The following is a 19000-nucleotide window of genomic DNA, read 5'->3' as shown; positions in this document are numbered from 1 at the left end:
AAGAACAATCTCAATTGCATTTCCAAACTGTTATACAATCAGAAACTTATTACTGTAACGTATTTAATGCGTACCTCTGCCAGGCTTGCTTGGTTCTAAAAATAAAACAGTATATTTTTTATACAAAAACCTTGGTCTAGGGTTCAGCCCTTGAGTGTGTAAATTAATTTGCTGACTGGGTGTGTTCATCAAATGCTTAACACTATCCTCTTATACTGCCTTACGGCTCGACTACTCTACCTCAAAGAGAGAGTAAGGTTCTATCTAACTTTATCTTCTGGGATCACCTGGACTCTATACACACTATACCTCATTTTTGAGTAGTATATATAGAGCCAGTTTCCTACAATAGGTGACATTGAGGTTAGGCCTCACTAGCTGTCTGAGTCTTAGGTGTCCCACTTGGACTCTTCCAAAGTCAAGTGCTCCAGCACCATGAAGCAGAACAAGTACGTCTAGGCCTTTCAGCCGGTTGATTAGTCATACCAACTCTTGCTATGGTTACTCTAATGGGGTCTCAGGTAGCGTTTCACACTTGGAACTTGCAGAGGTTTGCAGCAGCTGCCGGCAGGGAGTAGCACTCTGTTGTGCTGCAGCTGGGAGTCCGTGGCACAGCCTCCGTTGTCACAGTAAGTTCTTCTGATCCCTCTTGCAAGTAAGGGGTGATCGTACTGGTTCTGATGCTTCATTTGGAGCACCGGCATTCGTGGGTCACCACAGCAGCCTTCTCTCTTTGCACCAGCAAAACCAGATCGCAATTTTTATTTTTCACAGTAGACCCCATCCCCTCATGTTTACAGGGTCGCCTACTTTACCTCACACGTGTGCTACAACCCAATCTGTACAAAGTAATTCACTCTTCATGGGGAGCCACCCTCTGGCATACAGGGTTGCCAACTTTACTCAGCACACACGCTAAAGCTTGGTGGGCATGGAAGCAATGCCCTCTTCACGGTAGCTCCATCTGCATATGGGGTCACCAACTTTACCCGCCCATGGACTACGGCTCAAACGAGGCAGCCATGTCTACATTTACGGCAGCCTCCTCTGCTATATGGGGTCGCTGAATTAAATCTTCACTTTGGCAATGGCCAGATGGTGCAGCAGCTGCTTCCTTTAACATATGGGGATCCAATTTCCAGGGTCCCCCACTGGACCTTCCTCCTTCCAAGCTCTCTACTGTTCCTCACAGGCAACACAGGTCTTGTCAAGCAGACAGGCACTGGTGCTTCAGGAAAGGTGGTCTTGGATTTCCCTGGGTGATGTCACCTCACTCAGCTGGGAGACTGAATGACCTTATCCCCAGTCCTAATCACTGTTAAAATTCTTTCAGAACTTCTCCTCCTCAACATGCAGCCCGACTAGCTCCATGACAGTTGACAACTTTGAGGACCTTAAGCTCCTTTTCGTGTTTTCCATTACTAGGCACCAAATATGATTCAGGGTCTTTAATGTTTTGCTGTGGGTCTGCTTCCCTATGAAGTGCCCACTCCTCTGTCCAGCCCTACCTCCTGAAAGCAGTTTGTCACAGTAGAAGCGACTACAAATCTGATAGCCCCAAAACACAGACTGTGGAAGTGACTGGAGGTTCACACCTGGGTGTCAGCCACAGTGATATGTGAGTCAAAATGTTACCCCAGGGACCGAGCCCTACTCTTTTATTCTCTTATGAGCCCCTTCTCCTTCCCAAGATGTGCCCAAGCCCTTTACCAGTGACCTCTCTAAGAATCTAAGAGCACCCTTTGAAGTGTACTGAAGATCCTTCCTCCAGTGTTTGTCCCAACCAGCACTCAGGAATTCAGTAATCCACAAATCTGTCTCTGGGGAATCTTCCTGCTCATGCTCCTCCAGTCAGCCCTGGGTCTCCCAAATGAAACCCGGAGTCTTCCATGTATTGTACCACTCACAGGCACACATACACACAGCCCCCACATGCAACCACTTGCACTCTGCACAGCACTACATAGTAACTTGATGTAGACCAAGGGTGAGTTAGGCACACATCAGCATAACTTTACACGTGTGGACCTGTAGGCCTCACTCCAGTGACACAGGTAAAAAAGGCCTGTTCACGCCTACCGATCACTACACAGTATGCTGCTACTATCGCACTCTTGCTACTTGACTTCTGGTAAAGGCAGTAGCTTTTCACAAATACAAGGGTAGCACTTGGGGCACTCCCTCTGGGTCCAAAATTAATGCATTCGTAATACTTACCTGTTCATGGCGCACAAGCACGATCTGTGTTCTCCCATCACTACAAATTAACAGCACCAGGGGTCCAGATATCATTGCAGCTGTGGTACTTATGGCAGGGATGCACGTCCGGCACCAGGTGAGGGATTTTCCATCCCAACACAGCCAGTTAAAAAAACATAGATCTACCAGTTACTTTATTTATTTATTTTATTTATTGCATTTGTATGGCGCAACAGCTACCCTGAGGGTTTTCCGGCGCCCTGGATCTGTATTACTGGTAAGGAAGCAGGGGACAATTATTGATCAAACAGCCATGATTTCACTTCCTTGTGAAAGCGTAGATAACCTAGTTCTAGCCGTAGTTGAAGGGGGAGTGAGTTCCACAATGTAGGTGCTATAAAGGCAAAAGAGCGACCTCCTAGTCGAGCCCTTTTTACCCTGGTAACAATGAATTTCGCCGGATTCATTGAGCGTAATTTACGCGCGGGTAGGTATTTCTGTACCATTTTGCATAGGTACTCCGGGGCTGCTCCTGAGCTGATCCTGTACATATAGCACATTGCTTTGAACTTTACTCCGCTGGCCACTCCAGTCAGTGTAGTTTTTTCAGATGTTCTGTCATACTTGTGCGTCCTGGGAGATTAAGGAGCATTCTGGCCGCGAAGTTCTGGACTACTTGAAGTCGGTTCAGAGTGCTATTCGTAACTCCTAGAAATAGGATGTTACCATAGTCTAATCTTGACGTAATTAAGGCCTGTAGGACAATCCTCTGAGCTCCATCTGGCAATTGCCATAATATTTTCCTCAACCATTTAAGGATCAGAAAGCATGTGGAGGCAGTTTTGGCTGTGTGGGTCCGCATGGACAGCTTATCAATTATTATCCCTAAATTGTGTGCGGACTGAACCGCCGTCGGGGTAGCGCCCATTTCAGCAGGCCAGTGAGTTGGGCCCCAGAGATTCTTTTGGTTGCCAAAAATTAGTAGCTCAGTTTGATCCCCATTCAGCTTTAATTTTTTAGAATGGAGCCAGTAGGCCATTCTGAGTAGTCCAGATCGAAGGGGAAAAATGTCAGATTTTTCTGTAGATGTGAGGGAGAACACAAGTTGTGTGTCGTCCGCATATGAATAGATGGTGAGGCCCATCTCTTCAGCAATTTTAGCTAGGGGACAGACATACACATTGAAAAGGAGGGGGCTCAATATAGAGCCCTGGGGCACTCCATAGGGGGACTTATATACTTCTGACCGATTACTTTTGGAGAAGACCTGATATGTTCGATGCAGGAGAAATTTCTCCAACCATTTCAATGCTTTCCCTCCGATTCCATTATCTTTCAGGCACTTGATGAGGGTTGTATGACATATGGTGTCGAATGCGGCACTCAAATCTAGAAGGATGAGTGCCGCCGTGCCTCCCATATCAAGTTCTTGGTGTATAACCTCAGTAACCCCAAGTAGGGTGGACTCCGTGGAATGACCTTTTATGAAACCTGATTGTGAGTAGTGCAGAAGATTATTGTCATTGACAAAGTCTGACAGCTGCTTATTAACATGTTTTTCTAGGATCTTAGACAGGATCGGTAGTAAAGATACCGGGCGAAAGTTGGGAAACACTTTGGAGCCACTGTTGGCCTTTTTTAGCAGGGGGACTACCATGGCATGTTTCCAGTCATTCGGTATTACAGCTTCCTTTAGGGAGGCATTTAACAATGCTCTAAGAACCTCCAGAGTAGGAATGTCCAATTGTTTGAGGACATGCGCAGGTATAGGATCTAGGGGTGAACCTGATTTTATGCTACTCAAAGCAGTCCTAAAGGCAAGAGTATCTATTGTTTGCCATGTTCTAATTTCCTGTTTCATAGGGGACTCTTGTTGATCATCTGTGAAAGATGTAGAGGGGCTGATCTCAACAACATCAACGTTAGATGGGAAATTGGCATATATCGTAGCTATTTTTTCGTGGAAGAAATTTGCAATACAGTTGCATTGGGTAGGTGATAATATAGGAGGTTCAGGCAGGGCTGCTTCTCCAACTTTCTACTTAGTTGCAGGAACCGACTTTCTCGAATCACTGTTTTGTTTTCTGAATTTGAGGCCTTTTAGTGCCAGACTTGGATGCTGTCAGATTCCCTGAGTTTACACTGAATTTGTATCTTAAGCCAGTGTTTTCATACTGAGCTGCATACAATTAAAATGTCTTTGGAGGCAGTTCTTTGCATCTCTGTTGCACTTTTATGTGCTGCAAGTACAGGACTGTGCTTGATGCTGTCTATTTGTGACCCCTTATAATTTGCTGCTCTATTAATACCTTATTTTACTTACAAATCTTCTTTTGCAGAGCTGCCTGAAGATTGTAGAGGGAGGTGGGAAAGCTTTGTGGAAGAGACGCTGACTGAAACAAACAGAAGGAACACAGTGGACCTGGTGAGATCGTGCAAAAACCTTTTTACTCCAATGTGAAAAAGTGGAATAAGTCCATGTGTTTTATGCTATTACAGATATATACTCACCTGAAAATGGAACCCTTGGGTTTGATGTCTGTTTAATTTAGTGTAGGACCAATGAGGCTTAATGGAATGAAGAATGTGGAAGTGAAATATAGGCAGTTACGTTATTGATATAAATTGGGAATGTCGGTGCAGAGTATCTGGGATAGAAAGGTTTCCTCTTTTTCTCTTTTTATGAAGTGTTGCTTCGAAACCCAAATTCCCTTCTTTTGCTGCCTTTAACTTGCAATGTAGGTTTGATTAGAATGTGCCAGTCTGTTCAGTAAAAGAGGCCAGTATAGTTAAACCTCCATTATCTCGGTTTCTTTTCTCTATTCATTGAGATCTGAAAGAAACCGGTTAGTATTAGATTCCTTACCTTAGAATATCCCCAGGCGTCAGTCTGGATCCAAAGTTTTTGCGTAGCAGTACCCCTACGCGTCGGTAGGCGTCGTCTGCAGCTCCGCGTCAGTCGTTGGCGCCGGGATGACGTCGCCAGAGTACTTGGACGCCGCCCTCGTGCGCTGACGTCAGTTCTTCTTTTTTCCGCGCCAGCAAGTGCCGATCCGGAAAAAGTGGTACCCTTAGTCATTTTTTGACTAAACTTTTTTCGATCTGTTTTTCGAGTCGAACAACTCCATCGGTGCCGGTAGGGATGCCCGGGTTCAAACCCTGTGCCGACTGATGTCGGTTACTGACCCCCATCGCCGGTGCTTGGATTGCTTGGGGCCCGACCATGATGACAAGTCGTGCCCCGACTGCCGGGCCTTGACGTCGAAAGCTAGGCAGTCTGCCCCGCGCCGATTGAGGTCCCGGTCCGGGAGGAGGTCGAGGGACCGGTCGCGGGGCCAGAGTCATCACAGCTCGGCGAGTCGACACCACGTGTCGGGCTCCAAGTCCTCACGTAAGAGGCACTAGAAGTTGAAGAGGCGACACCACTCTTCTGACTCCCCCTGACGCTCGCGCGATGTGGCCGGGGGTTCGGGCGACACCGCCCAAGCGGCTCCGCGGTCAGCTCCATACCCGCCGGTCCCTGGGCTGAACGCCACGCCAGAGGAGATTGACGCATTCCTTGTGGTCATGAGGAATCGATCTCCTTCAGACCCTACGGAGGTGCCTTCGGGCCCCGGGGGTTCTTTTGGGGGCCCTAGCGGGCCAGCGGCTTCGGCCCCTGCGCCGTCGGGTGCTTCGGCCTCGGTGCCGTCGGCGACTTTGGTCCCAACGCCTCAGGGCCCCACTGGATCCAGGTCCCGATCCGGGTCGTCGCTGGTCGACCTCACGACCCCTCCGCCGGCGTCGACCCCCGACACCGTACCCCGGACGACGTCGTCCCTGATTTCGTTCCCCTCCTCCTCGATCCGGTTCCGATGTCGGAACGGCGGCGATTGACGCCGCATTTGCCGTCGAGAGAAGAACATTTCTTCTATTATCCGGCCCCATCATTTGAACCCGAGTACCAGGAGATGGAGGGCGAGGCGGATTGGGTGGGGTCTGAGGACCCTCTGGCACTGGAGTGCCAGTCTTTTCAGGACTGGGCAGGTGAACTAGGGGAGGCCAGTGGTTTGGACACTTCGCCCGACACTGGATTTGTCTCCCCTCCTACTGTGTCTACGGAGGAGGGGGCTGCCTATAGTGTGGTGCTGACGAGGGCGGCCAAGGCCTTGGCTCTTGAGCTCCCCGTCGCGGCCGTGAGGACTAACCTCCTCACTGAGGTCCTTAAATCACAGGCAAGCTCTTCGGAGCCTCTACTGCCGTTTAATGAGGCCTTAACTGACGTTCTTTTGGGCACTTGGTCCAGGCCCGCTACAGGTACCCCTGTAGATAGGAACGTGGCCAGATGCCACCACCCGGCCCCGGGCGATCCTAGTTTCCTGTCCACCCACCCCACCCCAGAGAGCCTGGTTATCCAGGCCTCTAATTCCCAGACCGCATTCCCGACCGCTCCCCCTGATCAGGAATCCAAAAGGTACGAACAATATGGTAAAAAGATGTTCTCCTCACTAAGTTTGGGGTTGCGGTCAGTCAACACTGTGTGCCTTTTGGTCCGTTATACCCACTCTCGGTGGGACACGGTCGCGGACGTGCTGCCACAATGCCCGGAGGAGGCCCGAGCTAAACTCACCCAAGCCCTTGCGGAGGGTCGAGATGCAGCACGGTATTACATCCGATGTGGGCTGGATACAACGGATTCGCTAGGCAGGGTGATTGCAACGACGGTGGTTCGCCGCCCGCCTGGCTGAGGTCCGCCAACTTTTCGGCTGATGTCCAGAACACCCTTATGGACATGCCGTTTGATGGCTGTCGCCTTTTTGGCGACAAGGCAGACAGTGCGCTTGAGCGCTTTAAGGACTCCAGGGCTACAGCCAAGTTCTTGGGCCTGTCGGCCCGCGCCAGCAAACTGCTGCCTTTTGCTCCTTTTTTGGCCAGGGAAAGGGCTCCCCCACACGTCCTGCCAGCCATGGACCGCAGACTAACATCCAGCGCGGTGGCGGACCTGGTAACCGCCGTGGCGGTGCCCGGGGACAACGGCGAGGCCAGTCCACATCCACCCGGCAGCATCCGCCTCAAAGCCCTCCTAGTCCGAGCTTTCAGGCCCATTTGACGCCAGTGGGGGGGCAGGGTTCACCATCACCTCCCCCACTGGCGCGACATCACATCGGACAGGTGGGTGCTGCAAATCGTCCGAAGGGGCTACTCCCTCCCCTTGAGGCGACCCCTCCAGCCATGCCACCGCAATACCACCGCGTATTGGGGGATCACTTGCAACTTCTGCAAGAGGAAGTTACAGCCCTCTTGGCCAAGGGGGCCATTGAGCGCGTTCCTGGGCCAGAAGTAGGGTGTGGTTGTTATTGCCACTACTTTCTGGTTTCCAAGAAGGGCAAAGGGGGCCTACACCCTATCTTGGACCTGCGGAACGTCAACGGCTTCCTCCGGAAGGAGAAGTTCAAGATGCTGACTCTGGCTCAGGTCTTAGCTGCCCTGGACCCAGGAGACTGGATGGTAGCGCTGGACTTGCAGGACGCGTATTTCCACATCCCCCTCCTGCCGGCCCACCGGCGTTACCTGCGGTTCACGGTAGGCCACGAGCACTTTCAGTTTACCGTGCTCCCCTTCGGCCTTACCAGCGCCCCACGGGTGTTCACGAAGGTGATCGCGGTGGTCGCAGCTCATCTACGCAGATTAGGGGTGTCAGTCTTCCCCTATCTCGACGACTGGTTGTTGAAGGCGGGCTCGCCCCAGACAGTCGTCAGCCACCTCCAGACTACGGCCTACCTCCTGCCTCTGCTGGGGTTCTCCATCAATGTGCCAAAGTCACACCTGTGTCCCTCTCAGAAGCTCCCCTTCATCGGAGCGGTTCTAGACTCGGCGCAGTTTCGGGTTTATCCTCCCGAACAGCTGGTTTGGGATATTCAGGCCCTGATTCCGATCTGTCAGTCCTTATCCCGAGTCTTGGTCAGGTTGACGCTGCGACTTCTGGGGCTGATGGCCTCATGCATCCTTCTGGTGCATCACGCCAGGTGGCGGATGCAGGCTCTGCAGTCAGACCTGAAGTTTCAGTGGGCCCAGTATCAGGGCAACTTGTCTGACCTTGTCTTGATCTCGGAGGGCACTGCAAGACAGTTGCAGTGGTGGCTCCCAGACCGCGATTGGGTCAGTGGCAGATCCCTCTCCCTACCCCAACCGGAGCACGTAGTTGTGACGGACGCGTCCCTCCTGGGCTGGGGGGGGCCACATGGGAGAGGCGGAGATCAGAGGCCTCTGGTCTCCGGCGGAGTCCCAGCTCCACATCAAACTTCTGGAGCTGCAGGCGATCCGGCTTGCACTGAAAGTATTCCTCCCTTCTGTCCGGGGAAGTGTAGTGCAGGTGTTCACGGACAACACCACCGCCATGTGGTACTCCAACAAACAGGGCGGGTTGGGGTCGTGGACCCTGTGCCAGGAGCCTCTGCGCCTCTGTAAAATGGCTGGAACATCAGGGCGTGACCCTGGTGGTTCAACACCTGGCAGGTTCCCTGAACGCCAGGGCGGATGAACTCAGTCGTCGGTGCATGATGGATCACGAATGGCGTCTGAACTCGGACGTGGGTCAAGGTCTCTTTCAGCAGTGGGGAGAGCCTTGGTTAGATCTATTCGCCACAGAAGAGAACGCGCAATGTCATCAGTTCTGCGCGTTGGAATTTCCAAGGCAGTACTCGCTCGGAGACGCTTTTCGTCGCGAGTGGAGCTGCGGTCTGTTGTACGCCTTTCCGCCTATACCACTTTTGCCCAGAGTGCTGAAGAAGATCAGGCGCGACCGGGCACAAGTCATCCTTGTGGCTTAGGACTGGGCACAAAGGTACTGGTATCCCGAGCTACTCAATATGTCAGTCGATCCACCGGTTCGTCTGCCTCTTCGGGAGCTCCAGGCTCTTTCTTCACAACCTCCTTTCCTTTCTGTCCATCCGGACAAAGTTGTGTTGCGGACGCGACCCTCTTTCCTGCCCAAGGAAGTCACAGCCTTCCACATCGGGCAATACATCACCTTGCCCATCTTCTTTCCGCCTCCACATCCCTCGAAAGAGGAAGAGAGGCTCCACCGTCTGGACCCAAAACGTGCGCTCTCTTACTATCTGGATCGCACACGCCAGTTCCGGGTGGATGACCAACTCTTTGTTGGTTACGTGGGCGCTAAGAAGGGACGGGCGGTGCACAAATGGACCATTTCTCGATGGGTCGTTTTGTGCATCAAGGCTTGTTGTTCACTGGCTAAAACGGAGCCTCCTGTGGGGCTGCATGCCCATTCCACTCGGGCCACGACGGATACTATTGACCTGGGTCAGGGAGTCCCCTTGCAGGACATCTATGTCAGGCAGCTACGTGGGCCTCCCTGAACACGTTCGCAAGACACTACTGCCTGGACAGCCAAGTCCGGAGAGATGGCTTTTTCGGCCGTTCCGTTCTCCAGGACTTTCTGGTGTGATTATTGGTTCGTAGACCCAACACCGGGGTTGGTATTGCTGGGGTATCTATTCTAAGGTAAGGAATCTAATACTAACCTGTTTCTTTCAGATGCATGTTAGACGGGAACCCGGAGGGTCGTCCGAGCAAGGGGGAGAGGCCTCCTGGCGAGGGCCCTCTCCTTAGATCGTACGGACAAGTAACCACCCCCCCCACAGATGGACGCCACACAAAGATAGGTTCTGTACACTTTTATCGGTATTCTTAGGCAGGTTAAACGTGACGTTACAGCAGGACCAGGATACGATGATCCCTTCAATTCTAGTCTCTGGGGAAAGGGGGTAGCGGGACAGTCTCAGTACTGGTCCGGTACAGGGGTAGCTGGAGTATAGCTCTCAATCCTCGAGCTGGAGGGTTCGCAAGTAGGGGCCGCGGCAGCGCCAGCAGGCCTTCAAGGATGGTTTACGAAGAGGAGCCGCGGCAGCAGGCCTACAAAGATGGTTCATGAGGATGGGCCGCGGCAGCGCCAGCAGGCCTTCAATGTTGGTTCACGAGGATGGGCGGCGGCAGCGCCAGCAGGCCTTCAAAGATGGTTCACGAGGATGGGCCGCGGCAGCACCAGCAGGCCTTCAAAGATGGTTCACGAGGATGAGCCGCGGCAGCGCCAGCAGGCCTTCAAAGATGGTTCACGAAGAGGAGCCGCGGCAGCGCCAGCAGGCCTCCAAGGATGAGTTCGTCTCGGTGTCTCTCGACTCCAGGATACAACTGCCTTCCTGCTCTGGAGCTACCCCAGTTATAGGTCTGGCGCCCTTTGAAGTCCGGACCCTCGCACTTGGAGGTCGGGGGGTCCGGGATGAGGGAGTCCAGACACCCAGCAGGGGGGTGGAGCCAGCGCCCAGGGAGGCCGGGGGCGATTGAAACCGGGCGGAGAGGAGCCATCGACACTCCTTCTCCCATTGACTCGCCGAGAGATCTCGTTACCCCCTGGGTGGATGGTGGTGCCTCGATGTCAGGGCCTGGCTGGGCCTGAGGCTGAGGTCGACCCGAGGCCACGAGGCCTGGTCGTGGAGGGTCCAAGATGACGGCTGGGCCGGGGACGGTTGTTCGGGAAGGGACCCGAGTCAGCCGAGAATGTTGTGGTTACGAGCCTGGGTTCCGTCGGGGAAGAGCTGGGGGTTGACCCGGCGGGCTGCAGGTGTTGTTCTTGTCCGGGGAACAGGGGTAGTAGTAGTCCGAGACCCGCCATGCGGGTAGGGGTTGGGCCTGCCACGAGGCCTGTCCAACAATGCACAAGTTACTTACCTTCGGTAACAATATATTTGTGAGAAACAGTGGTTAGTATTGGATTCCTTACCGCCCCACTAATCCTCCCTGTTCTGCGAACCGATATCTAGGTTTAAGGTCATCCCTTTTGAGGGCCCTAGTTTCATGGCACCAGTGTTCGTTTTTATCAAGGCTCTGTGTTTCTGGCGCGGAAAAGCTGTGTATAAGAACTGACGTCAGCGCGCAAGGGCGGCGTCTAAGTACTCCGGCGACGTCATCCCGGCGCCGCAGACGACGGACGCGGAGCCGCAGACGACGCCTACCGATGAGCAGGGGCACTGCTACGCAAACCTTTCCGGATCCAGACTGACGCCTGGGGACGCCTGGGGATATTCTAAGGTAAGGAATCGAATACTAACTACTGTATTTTTACCGAAGGTAAGTAACTTGTGCGTTAGATCCATTTTGCTTTGTTTGATGTGATTTCTGCTAGAGCAAACACTTTTCTTTGTTGATCACAATACCTCTTAGTGTATACACAAGCCATCCTGACTGCTGACATTCATGTTCATTTCCTGCACTTAATCATATGCGATAGAAAAATACTGTTCGCAGATGATCATAAACTGTGCACACGAGGACTGTGACCTCACTTGTGCAAAGTGCTTGCACCCTTGTAAAAGAGCATAAACGATGGTCTAACATCTTCTCATTGACTACCTCCAAGGAATAAGCCCATTTTTCTCATTCCTGTACATGTGAATGTCTTCTTTCCGAAAGACTCCTAACCGCAGATTTCTCACCTTAGAATATTCCACAGGTGTGAGATTGGATCTGGAAAATGTTGAGCAATACCTCCATGTGTTGGTAGGTGGCTACGATTGGCTCCACATCAGCGGCATCTTCGTTAGAAGTAATGTTGTGGTGCCTATGTAAGTACCACCTGGTTTGCTGATATAAGGAGCCAGAGAACCACCGCAGCCATATTTTTTACCATCTTCCTGACCTTTTTGTCGGCCATTTTTGAGCCATTGCTCCCAGTGTGCTAAGGACATGTCCCATACGAAACCTATGCGGTTTTAAATACCACGTTTGAGGAACAATTTAGCAGTTAGTGCACAGTTTTCAGTGGCTCCCTCCACTTTTATTGAATAGCTGAATCCACCATAACCACGTAACCACCCTAACTAAGAAGGTGCAATACCATTGCATGTCTGAAGATGCCTAATATGCTCCCAAAGTTCTGTTAGCCTGAAACATTTAAGTTTTAATCTTCGATCACCTGTTGTCATCATGGAGAGATCCACTAAAATAGAAAAGGCTCTAGATGCAAGTTTAGTCGTAAAGATATTCTGAAAGTCACATCCTTTTGAGTAATTGAAGCTACAAGGAGAAATCATATTTACCTTTTGAAAAATGTAAACTTTCTGCCTTTTACAATCCAATTAGTTGAGCTTTCTGTGCCTGAGAGAGATGGTCTATGGCCTGTGATTTAATTCCCACAGCATGCCACAGCACTGAGTGATGCACCAGCTTCTAAGTACTTTTTTTTAATGAAGTGCACCCTGAAACGGGTAGAGGGGAACTATACAAAGCAAAAGGCAATTGAAAAAGTGCATATTAAGAAAATAGAAGCAAAATAAACTAAAGATGCAGTTCCAAACAAAATAGCAGAGAAGGCACAGATCATAAGTTAGAAACACTGTATTCAAGATACAATGATTAACCTGTGGCAAATTGTGACTTCTAAAGCTTGAGAAATAAAAAGATCAGAATTGATTCTAATGTTATCAGGTAACATGTTCTAGGGTTGTGCTAAAAAAAACAAATTGGAATATTTAATATACCTAAATGTAGAATTATCTGATATAAGTTGAGGTTTACCCGTCACCAGTGAAGTGCTGAAATACCAAACTTGTGATATAGATTAATTGGTTGTTTATATAAAAGGCCAAATAAAAGTAATGTGCAAGTTTAAATAGCGAGAGAAGAGCATGGTGCACAAGTGCAAATAAATAAAATCTAGGCACATGCATTCAATTAAAAATGTATCTGGGATATACCCCTAAACGCTGGAGCAACGTGATGGGATAATCCTCAATGAGGAAAGTGAGGAGTTTCAAGTTTGAACAGGAAGTAAAGATGGTGGAAAATTAAACAACCTCTAAAGGAGTGAAATAATGCCAAATCATTTCTGTCTTATTTTGTTTATTTCTTTGCTCCCATTCATTGTCTCTCATAGGTTGATCAAGAGCTTCTTAAGACAAGTTCACTGCTGTTGAATCACACATCAGTCTGTGTTGTCACTGGATAATTTGACCCCCTCATCTTGTTCATTTCAGCTGCTGCCAGGTGCCATCACCTCAACAATAGGAAAAAGTGTACAGCATCTCTCATTAACCAGGGTTTCGTACGGTGCCGTCCTACACTTTTTAAGTTAATGTGGCAAGATGCATACCTGCCTGTCACTTTCAGTCACGTTTCAGAACTGCTCACACCATCAGGAATCAAAAGATAAGAGATAACTTCGAAGTTTTGGGTAGTCTTCAGAAGGCCCTGGGCGTGTGTTCTACAACTCAGAATGTGGAAGACCAAAATTTCACGTCATTAGAAAATTCCTCTGCAGGAAATTTGTTCAGTAAACAAGGACCAGATGTATTAAAGGTTTTACTAAAAATGTTTTGTACTATATGCTAAACCCATTTTAGGAGTCTGGAAAGTTTTAATGTTTTACTGACTCCTAAAACAAGTTCTGAAATGGATGACGAATTTTGAGTGGTCTGTTGTGGGCATATTATCCAAGTTGTGATTCCTATCCATAAGTATCCGTGTTTCACAACTGCAATAGGTTCTCAAGCCTCTGAAAGTTACTGACCGCCTTCCCCAAGTTGGGTTACTAACTGGTTTGTAGAAGGGAAGGGGTGCCCCTGGAAAAAGGTTTCAGGGGGAGCTGACAGGGCGAAGGTTTTTGTTAAAAATACATACATTTAAAAAAGTCCCCATTTACAAAGCAATCACAGTTTATGGTGGTCTGCTGGCCCTTGCAAGGCACATGTTCGAGGCATGTGTGCTGTCGATAGACATGCTTTGCATAAGTTCGTCATCTAGTGTTGGGCTGGGATCATTGCAACTTGTTTTTGTCCCAAGAAATTTTCTTCGAGTCATGAGGCTGTGTGACGACGACTCTTGTGAGTACTGCACATTGTCATCGACGCCATCTTCACATTGTTTTTTTCTGCTGACTGGTTTGGATGTAGTATCTCGTGCTCTGGTTCAAGTCTCCTTCTTTCCCCCTACGGTCTGTTATCTCAACATTATTGTCTTGATCGGTATCGTATTACCTCTCATAGTTAAACTTTCACAGCAGGTTTTTAACTTGTACCCTTGACCTACGGGCCACGCTCGGCCGGAAAACACTTCTCCATTTCAACCGAGAATGACCTGCTAATGGAACGCACCCCGTTCCGTTTCTGTCCAAAGTCCCACTCCAAATACCCTCACACAGACCAAAATCCTGTTTGCAACTTACATCTCTCGTCCGAACATCGAGAAGACACTTGTGTGGCTTGTAAGTCTTTCTGGTCTAAAAAGACTCTTTGAGATCGAAGGGTAAATGACAAGAAATACAGTGCATGCAAATGGACCATGTCCCCGGCATCTTCGGTCAAAAGATGAGGAAGAAGAGGCTTCAGCGGCACAAGAGGAATCCCTTTCCATACATGACTTCGAGTCTCAATCAGAAAGAACTCGGCCACTCTTCAGCCAGCACAGAAACAACGTACCCTGAGTACTTCTACCCCTACTCCAAAAACCAAATCCTCTGCTTCCACCAACAAAACTGCTCAGGGGCCGCCACTGGACACAAGCCATGGCACGCACCAAAAACATGACTGAAGCCTGGCCCTCTGGCTCGGCCCCGAAAGTTTGGCCTACAGTAGGGGTCTCTATATCCCTTCCATCCAAGACCTCAACACCTCACTCTTCTGTCTCTGCACTGAAAAAAAGAATTGTTATTTCGGAATCTAATCTTCCTCCATCAAAGACTAGGCTTCCACCACCAAAAGGCTTTTTAGGTCTCGACCTACAGCATTCCTTTAGCAATGCTTGTTTGTCGAGATTATAGTAAGCAGTCCGAAAAGTCTACCTAGCTACGGATCGCTTACAGTTCATGTGAGCCAGGTGCGTGCACATCAAACACCATCGGCCTCGGCATCAGACTTTAAAGGAATGCGCTCCCCGCACCAGACTTCGAAGGAATGCGCTCCCCCGCCCCATTTTATCCTTCCCACTTCCCCAGTTAATTTCTCCCCTTCTTACCCCTCCGCCTTGCACCCCCCTCCTCTCCGTTTCACTGACTCAGGCCTCCTGTTCATTGTTCCACTCCCGTTCACCAGCGCCAGAGGCGCCGTTTTAACCGCTCCTCTAAGCGGGCCCTGCGAGACTCTTCTCCCTCACAGCCTCCCTTCCCTCGCATGTTCCTTTCGTGGCCTTTCTACAGCTCCCCACCATGTTCCTCCTTAAGGATTCCCCACGTTGCCTCTGTCTGAGTCTCACGGCTCCCTCTATTAAATGTCCACCGCCGTTTTTTCTCCCCAACCCTGCCAGTGAGGCTCCCCTCTCGCTTCTCTGAAGCCCATGCCTCCCATTATGAAATATGCCTCCGCTCATGTCTAACCCTCCTCTGCTGTTTCTCTTTTCCAGACCTCGCCCCACTCTTTTTGAAGATGGCTTAATTTTTTATTTTTTTTGGACGTTTATTATTGTTCAAAAGTGCAGTACATATAGCAAAGCCTACAACCCTGCGGGCCGGCTGCAACAAGGCGATGGATCGTAAGGGTAAGGGTTTACAGGGGAAGGTGCTCTGCTGCACCTTACTTGTCTTCAGTGAGCTAGTCATCAGGTACTTTGGTCATATCACACTTGTTCAGCACACAATTATTTCTGTAACTGACGTCTTATTTTTCATTTTTCCTATTATAAGTAAACCGTTAACTCTGCAAACAAAACAGAACAGTTCGTATCGGTGTGTCCCATTTTCTTTTTTTTTTTGTAGCTGCGCTGCCTCGTGCCCTTCCGGCATGCATGGCACCAAAACCCTCTGAACGGTGCAGTGATCACTGAGGGCGTGTTAGTGGAGTGGGGGGCCAGTGGTGTGCGTGCGCAGATTGCCGTAAACCTGATGTAGGACAGCCTCAGTGAGCAGTAGGGCCTCACCGGTTGTCGGCCTAGTGTGTGGTGCGCTTAGCAGACGGATGGAGTAGCCTGGCTGCGGTTTCGGAAGATGCTGCCCGCGCCTTGAAGATGGCTTCATATTGTTATATCTGAGTCCCTGATCCCTAATTCCTTTGAGACATGCCTTAACCCCACCCACATTCATTATCTTGCCCCACGCGCCATTAATCTTAACCCCTTTCCTGATTTTCCAAACCCTCCTTTTCCTTTTTGGAAATAGCTGCCCCCATCTCTCTCCGGTATTCACCACCTCCATCACTTCCCGTCTCCTCTGCATCTCAGCTGTGCCTGCCACTCTTATTGCCTCTCTCTTTCTATGAGGCGAGCCTTTCCCTCTCGTCTCATTTTCTCTCCCTCTTTGAGGCTTCCATTGCCTCTAAAAGAAGGGTGTTTTCGGCCTCCTGAACCCCTACTCTCACACTCCCTTTCTAAAGCTTCATTCTCCCTTCCTTGACTGCTCAACATGGTCTTTATTAAAGGTTCTATTTCCCGTCCCTTCCCTCTGCTCGCTTTCCTTTCCACGACACTCCTTTCTGAAGCTAACCGCTTTCTCTATCCCTCAGCTTTCCTCTCCGAATTCCACCTTTTCACCCTACTTTGTGAACCTCTGCCCCCTCCCTTCCCACCAATGGCTTATATGTCCTTCCCCGCTCTGTATCTTGGGCTGACATTTCCCTTCGTTAAAGGAGCTGTATCCTTTCCCTCCCTCGTCTCTTGATTTCTTAGGCTCTGCATTTACTGCACTGACTCCCGAGCTCCCCTTATGAAGCCCACACTACTTCATCTGTCTTTGTGGCGGACTGCTTCCTCAGCGACCCCCCCCAACCCCATAGTGCTTCCTCAGTTATGCTGTATTTTACCTCCCGACCCCAAAATGGCCAGCTCATTCGTCTTTTTTTGTTTTTAGGTCTCGCTGACTCACCCTCTCACCCACCCTCACCCTCTTACCCACCCTTTCACCCTCACACGCCCTTTCACCCTCACCCACCCTCACCCTCACACCCCCTCACCCACCCTCACCCTCACACCTTCTCACCCTCACACCCCCTCACCCTCACATCCCCTCACCCTCACACCCCCTACCCTCACACACCCTCACACCCCCACACCCCCTCACCCTCACACCCCCTCACCCTCACACACACACCCTCACCCTCACACACACCCTCTCACCCTCACACACCCTCTCACCCTCACACACCCTCTCACCCTCACACACCCTCTCACCCTCACACACCCTCACACACCCTCTCACCCACCCTCTCACCCTCACCCACCCTCTCACCCTCACCCACCCTCTCCCCCTCACCCACCCTCTCACCCTCACCCACCCTCTCACCCTCACCCACCCTCTCACCCTCACCCACCCTCTCACCCTCACCCACCCTTTCACCCTCACCCACCCTTTCACCCTCACCCACCCTTTCACCCTCACCCACCCTTTCACCCTCACACACCCTTTCACCCTCACACACCCTTTCACCCTCACATACCCTTTCATCCTCACACACCCTTTCACCCACCCTCACACACCCTCACCCCCACACTCCTCACCCCCCACACTCCTCACCCCCCTCACCCTCACACCCCCTCACCCTCACACCCCCTCACCCTCACACCCCCTCACCCCCTCTCACCCTCCCCCTCTCACACCCTCACAACCCCACACCCTCCCCCTCACAACCCCACACCCTCCCCCTCTCACACTCTCACAACCCTACACCCTCCCCCTCTCACACTCTCACAACCCCACACCCTCCCCCTCACAACCCCACACCCTCCCCTCACAACCCCACACCCTCCCCCTCTCACTCCCTCACAACCCCACACCCTCCCCCTCTCACACCCTCACAACCCCACACCCTCCCCCTCACAACCCCACACCCTCCCCCTCACAACCTCACACTGACCCCCTCACACACCATCACCCTCACACCCCCTCACACACCCTCCCCCTCACAACCCCACACCCTCCCCCTCACAACCCCACACCCTCCCCCTCACAACCCCACCCTTTCACCCTCACACACCCTTTCACCCTCACATACCCTTTCATCCTCACATACCCTTTCATCCTCACACACCCTTTCACCCACCCTCACACACCCTCACCCCTACACCCCCACACTCCTCACCCCCCTCACCCTCACACCCCCTCACCCTCACACCCCCTCACCCTCACACCCCCTCACCCCCTCTCACCCTCCCCCTCTCACACCCTCACAACCCCACACCCTCCCCCTCACAACCCCACACCCTCCCCCTCTCACACTCACAACCCTACACCCTCCCCCTCTCACACTCTCACAACCCCACACCCTCCCCCTCACAACCCCACACCCTCCCCTCACAACCCCACACCCTCCCCCTCTCACTCCCTCACAACCTCCCCCTCTCACACCCTCACAACCCCACACCCTCCCCCTCACAACCCCACACCCTCCCCCTCACAACCTCACACTGACCCCCTCACACACCATCACCCTCACACCCCCTCACACACCCTCCCCCTCACAACCCCACACCCTCCCCCTCACAACCCCACACCATCACCCTCACAACCCCTACCCCTCACACCCCCTCCCCCACCCCCTCACACCCCCTCCCCCTCACACACCCTCACCCTCACAACCCCTCACCCTCACACCCCCTCACCCTCACACTCTCACACCCCCTCACTCTCCCTCACCCACCTTCACTCACCCTCACACCCTCCCCCTCACACCCCCTCACCCCCCCTCACCCTCACAACCTCCTCACCCCCCTCACCCTTACACCCCCTCACCCTTACACCCCCTCACCCCCCCCTCACCCTTACACCCCTTCACCCTTACACCCCTTCACCCTTATACCCCCACTCACCCTCACTCACCCTCATCAG

General features: G+C 51.5%; 1 protein-coding gene across 1 annotated transcript in view; it reads left to right on the top strand.

The window, feature by feature from the left end:
• The window catches only part of PPP6R2 (protein phosphatase 6 regulatory subunit 2), an 876013-nt gene that overhangs the window by 562219 nt on the left and 294794 nt on the right, over positions 1-19000 (top strand). The window contains exon 15 of the mRNA XM_086918845.1: positions 4539-4624. Coding sequence (XP_086774971.1) covers positions 4539-4624 — 86 coding nt within the window. The remainder of the gene's footprint in view (positions 1-4538; positions 4625-19000) is intronic.

The sequence above is a fragment of the Lissotriton vulgaris genome, chromosome 1_1 (assembly GCF_964263255.1).
Source record: "Lissotriton vulgaris chromosome 1_1, aLisVul1.2, whole genome shotgun sequence".
NCBI classification, from domain to species: Eukaryota; Metazoa; Chordata; class Amphibia; order Caudata; family Salamandridae; genus Lissotriton; species Lissotriton vulgaris.
Note: the sequence above shows the minus strand (reverse complement) of the source record. Positions and strands in the feature narration are given on the sequence as shown.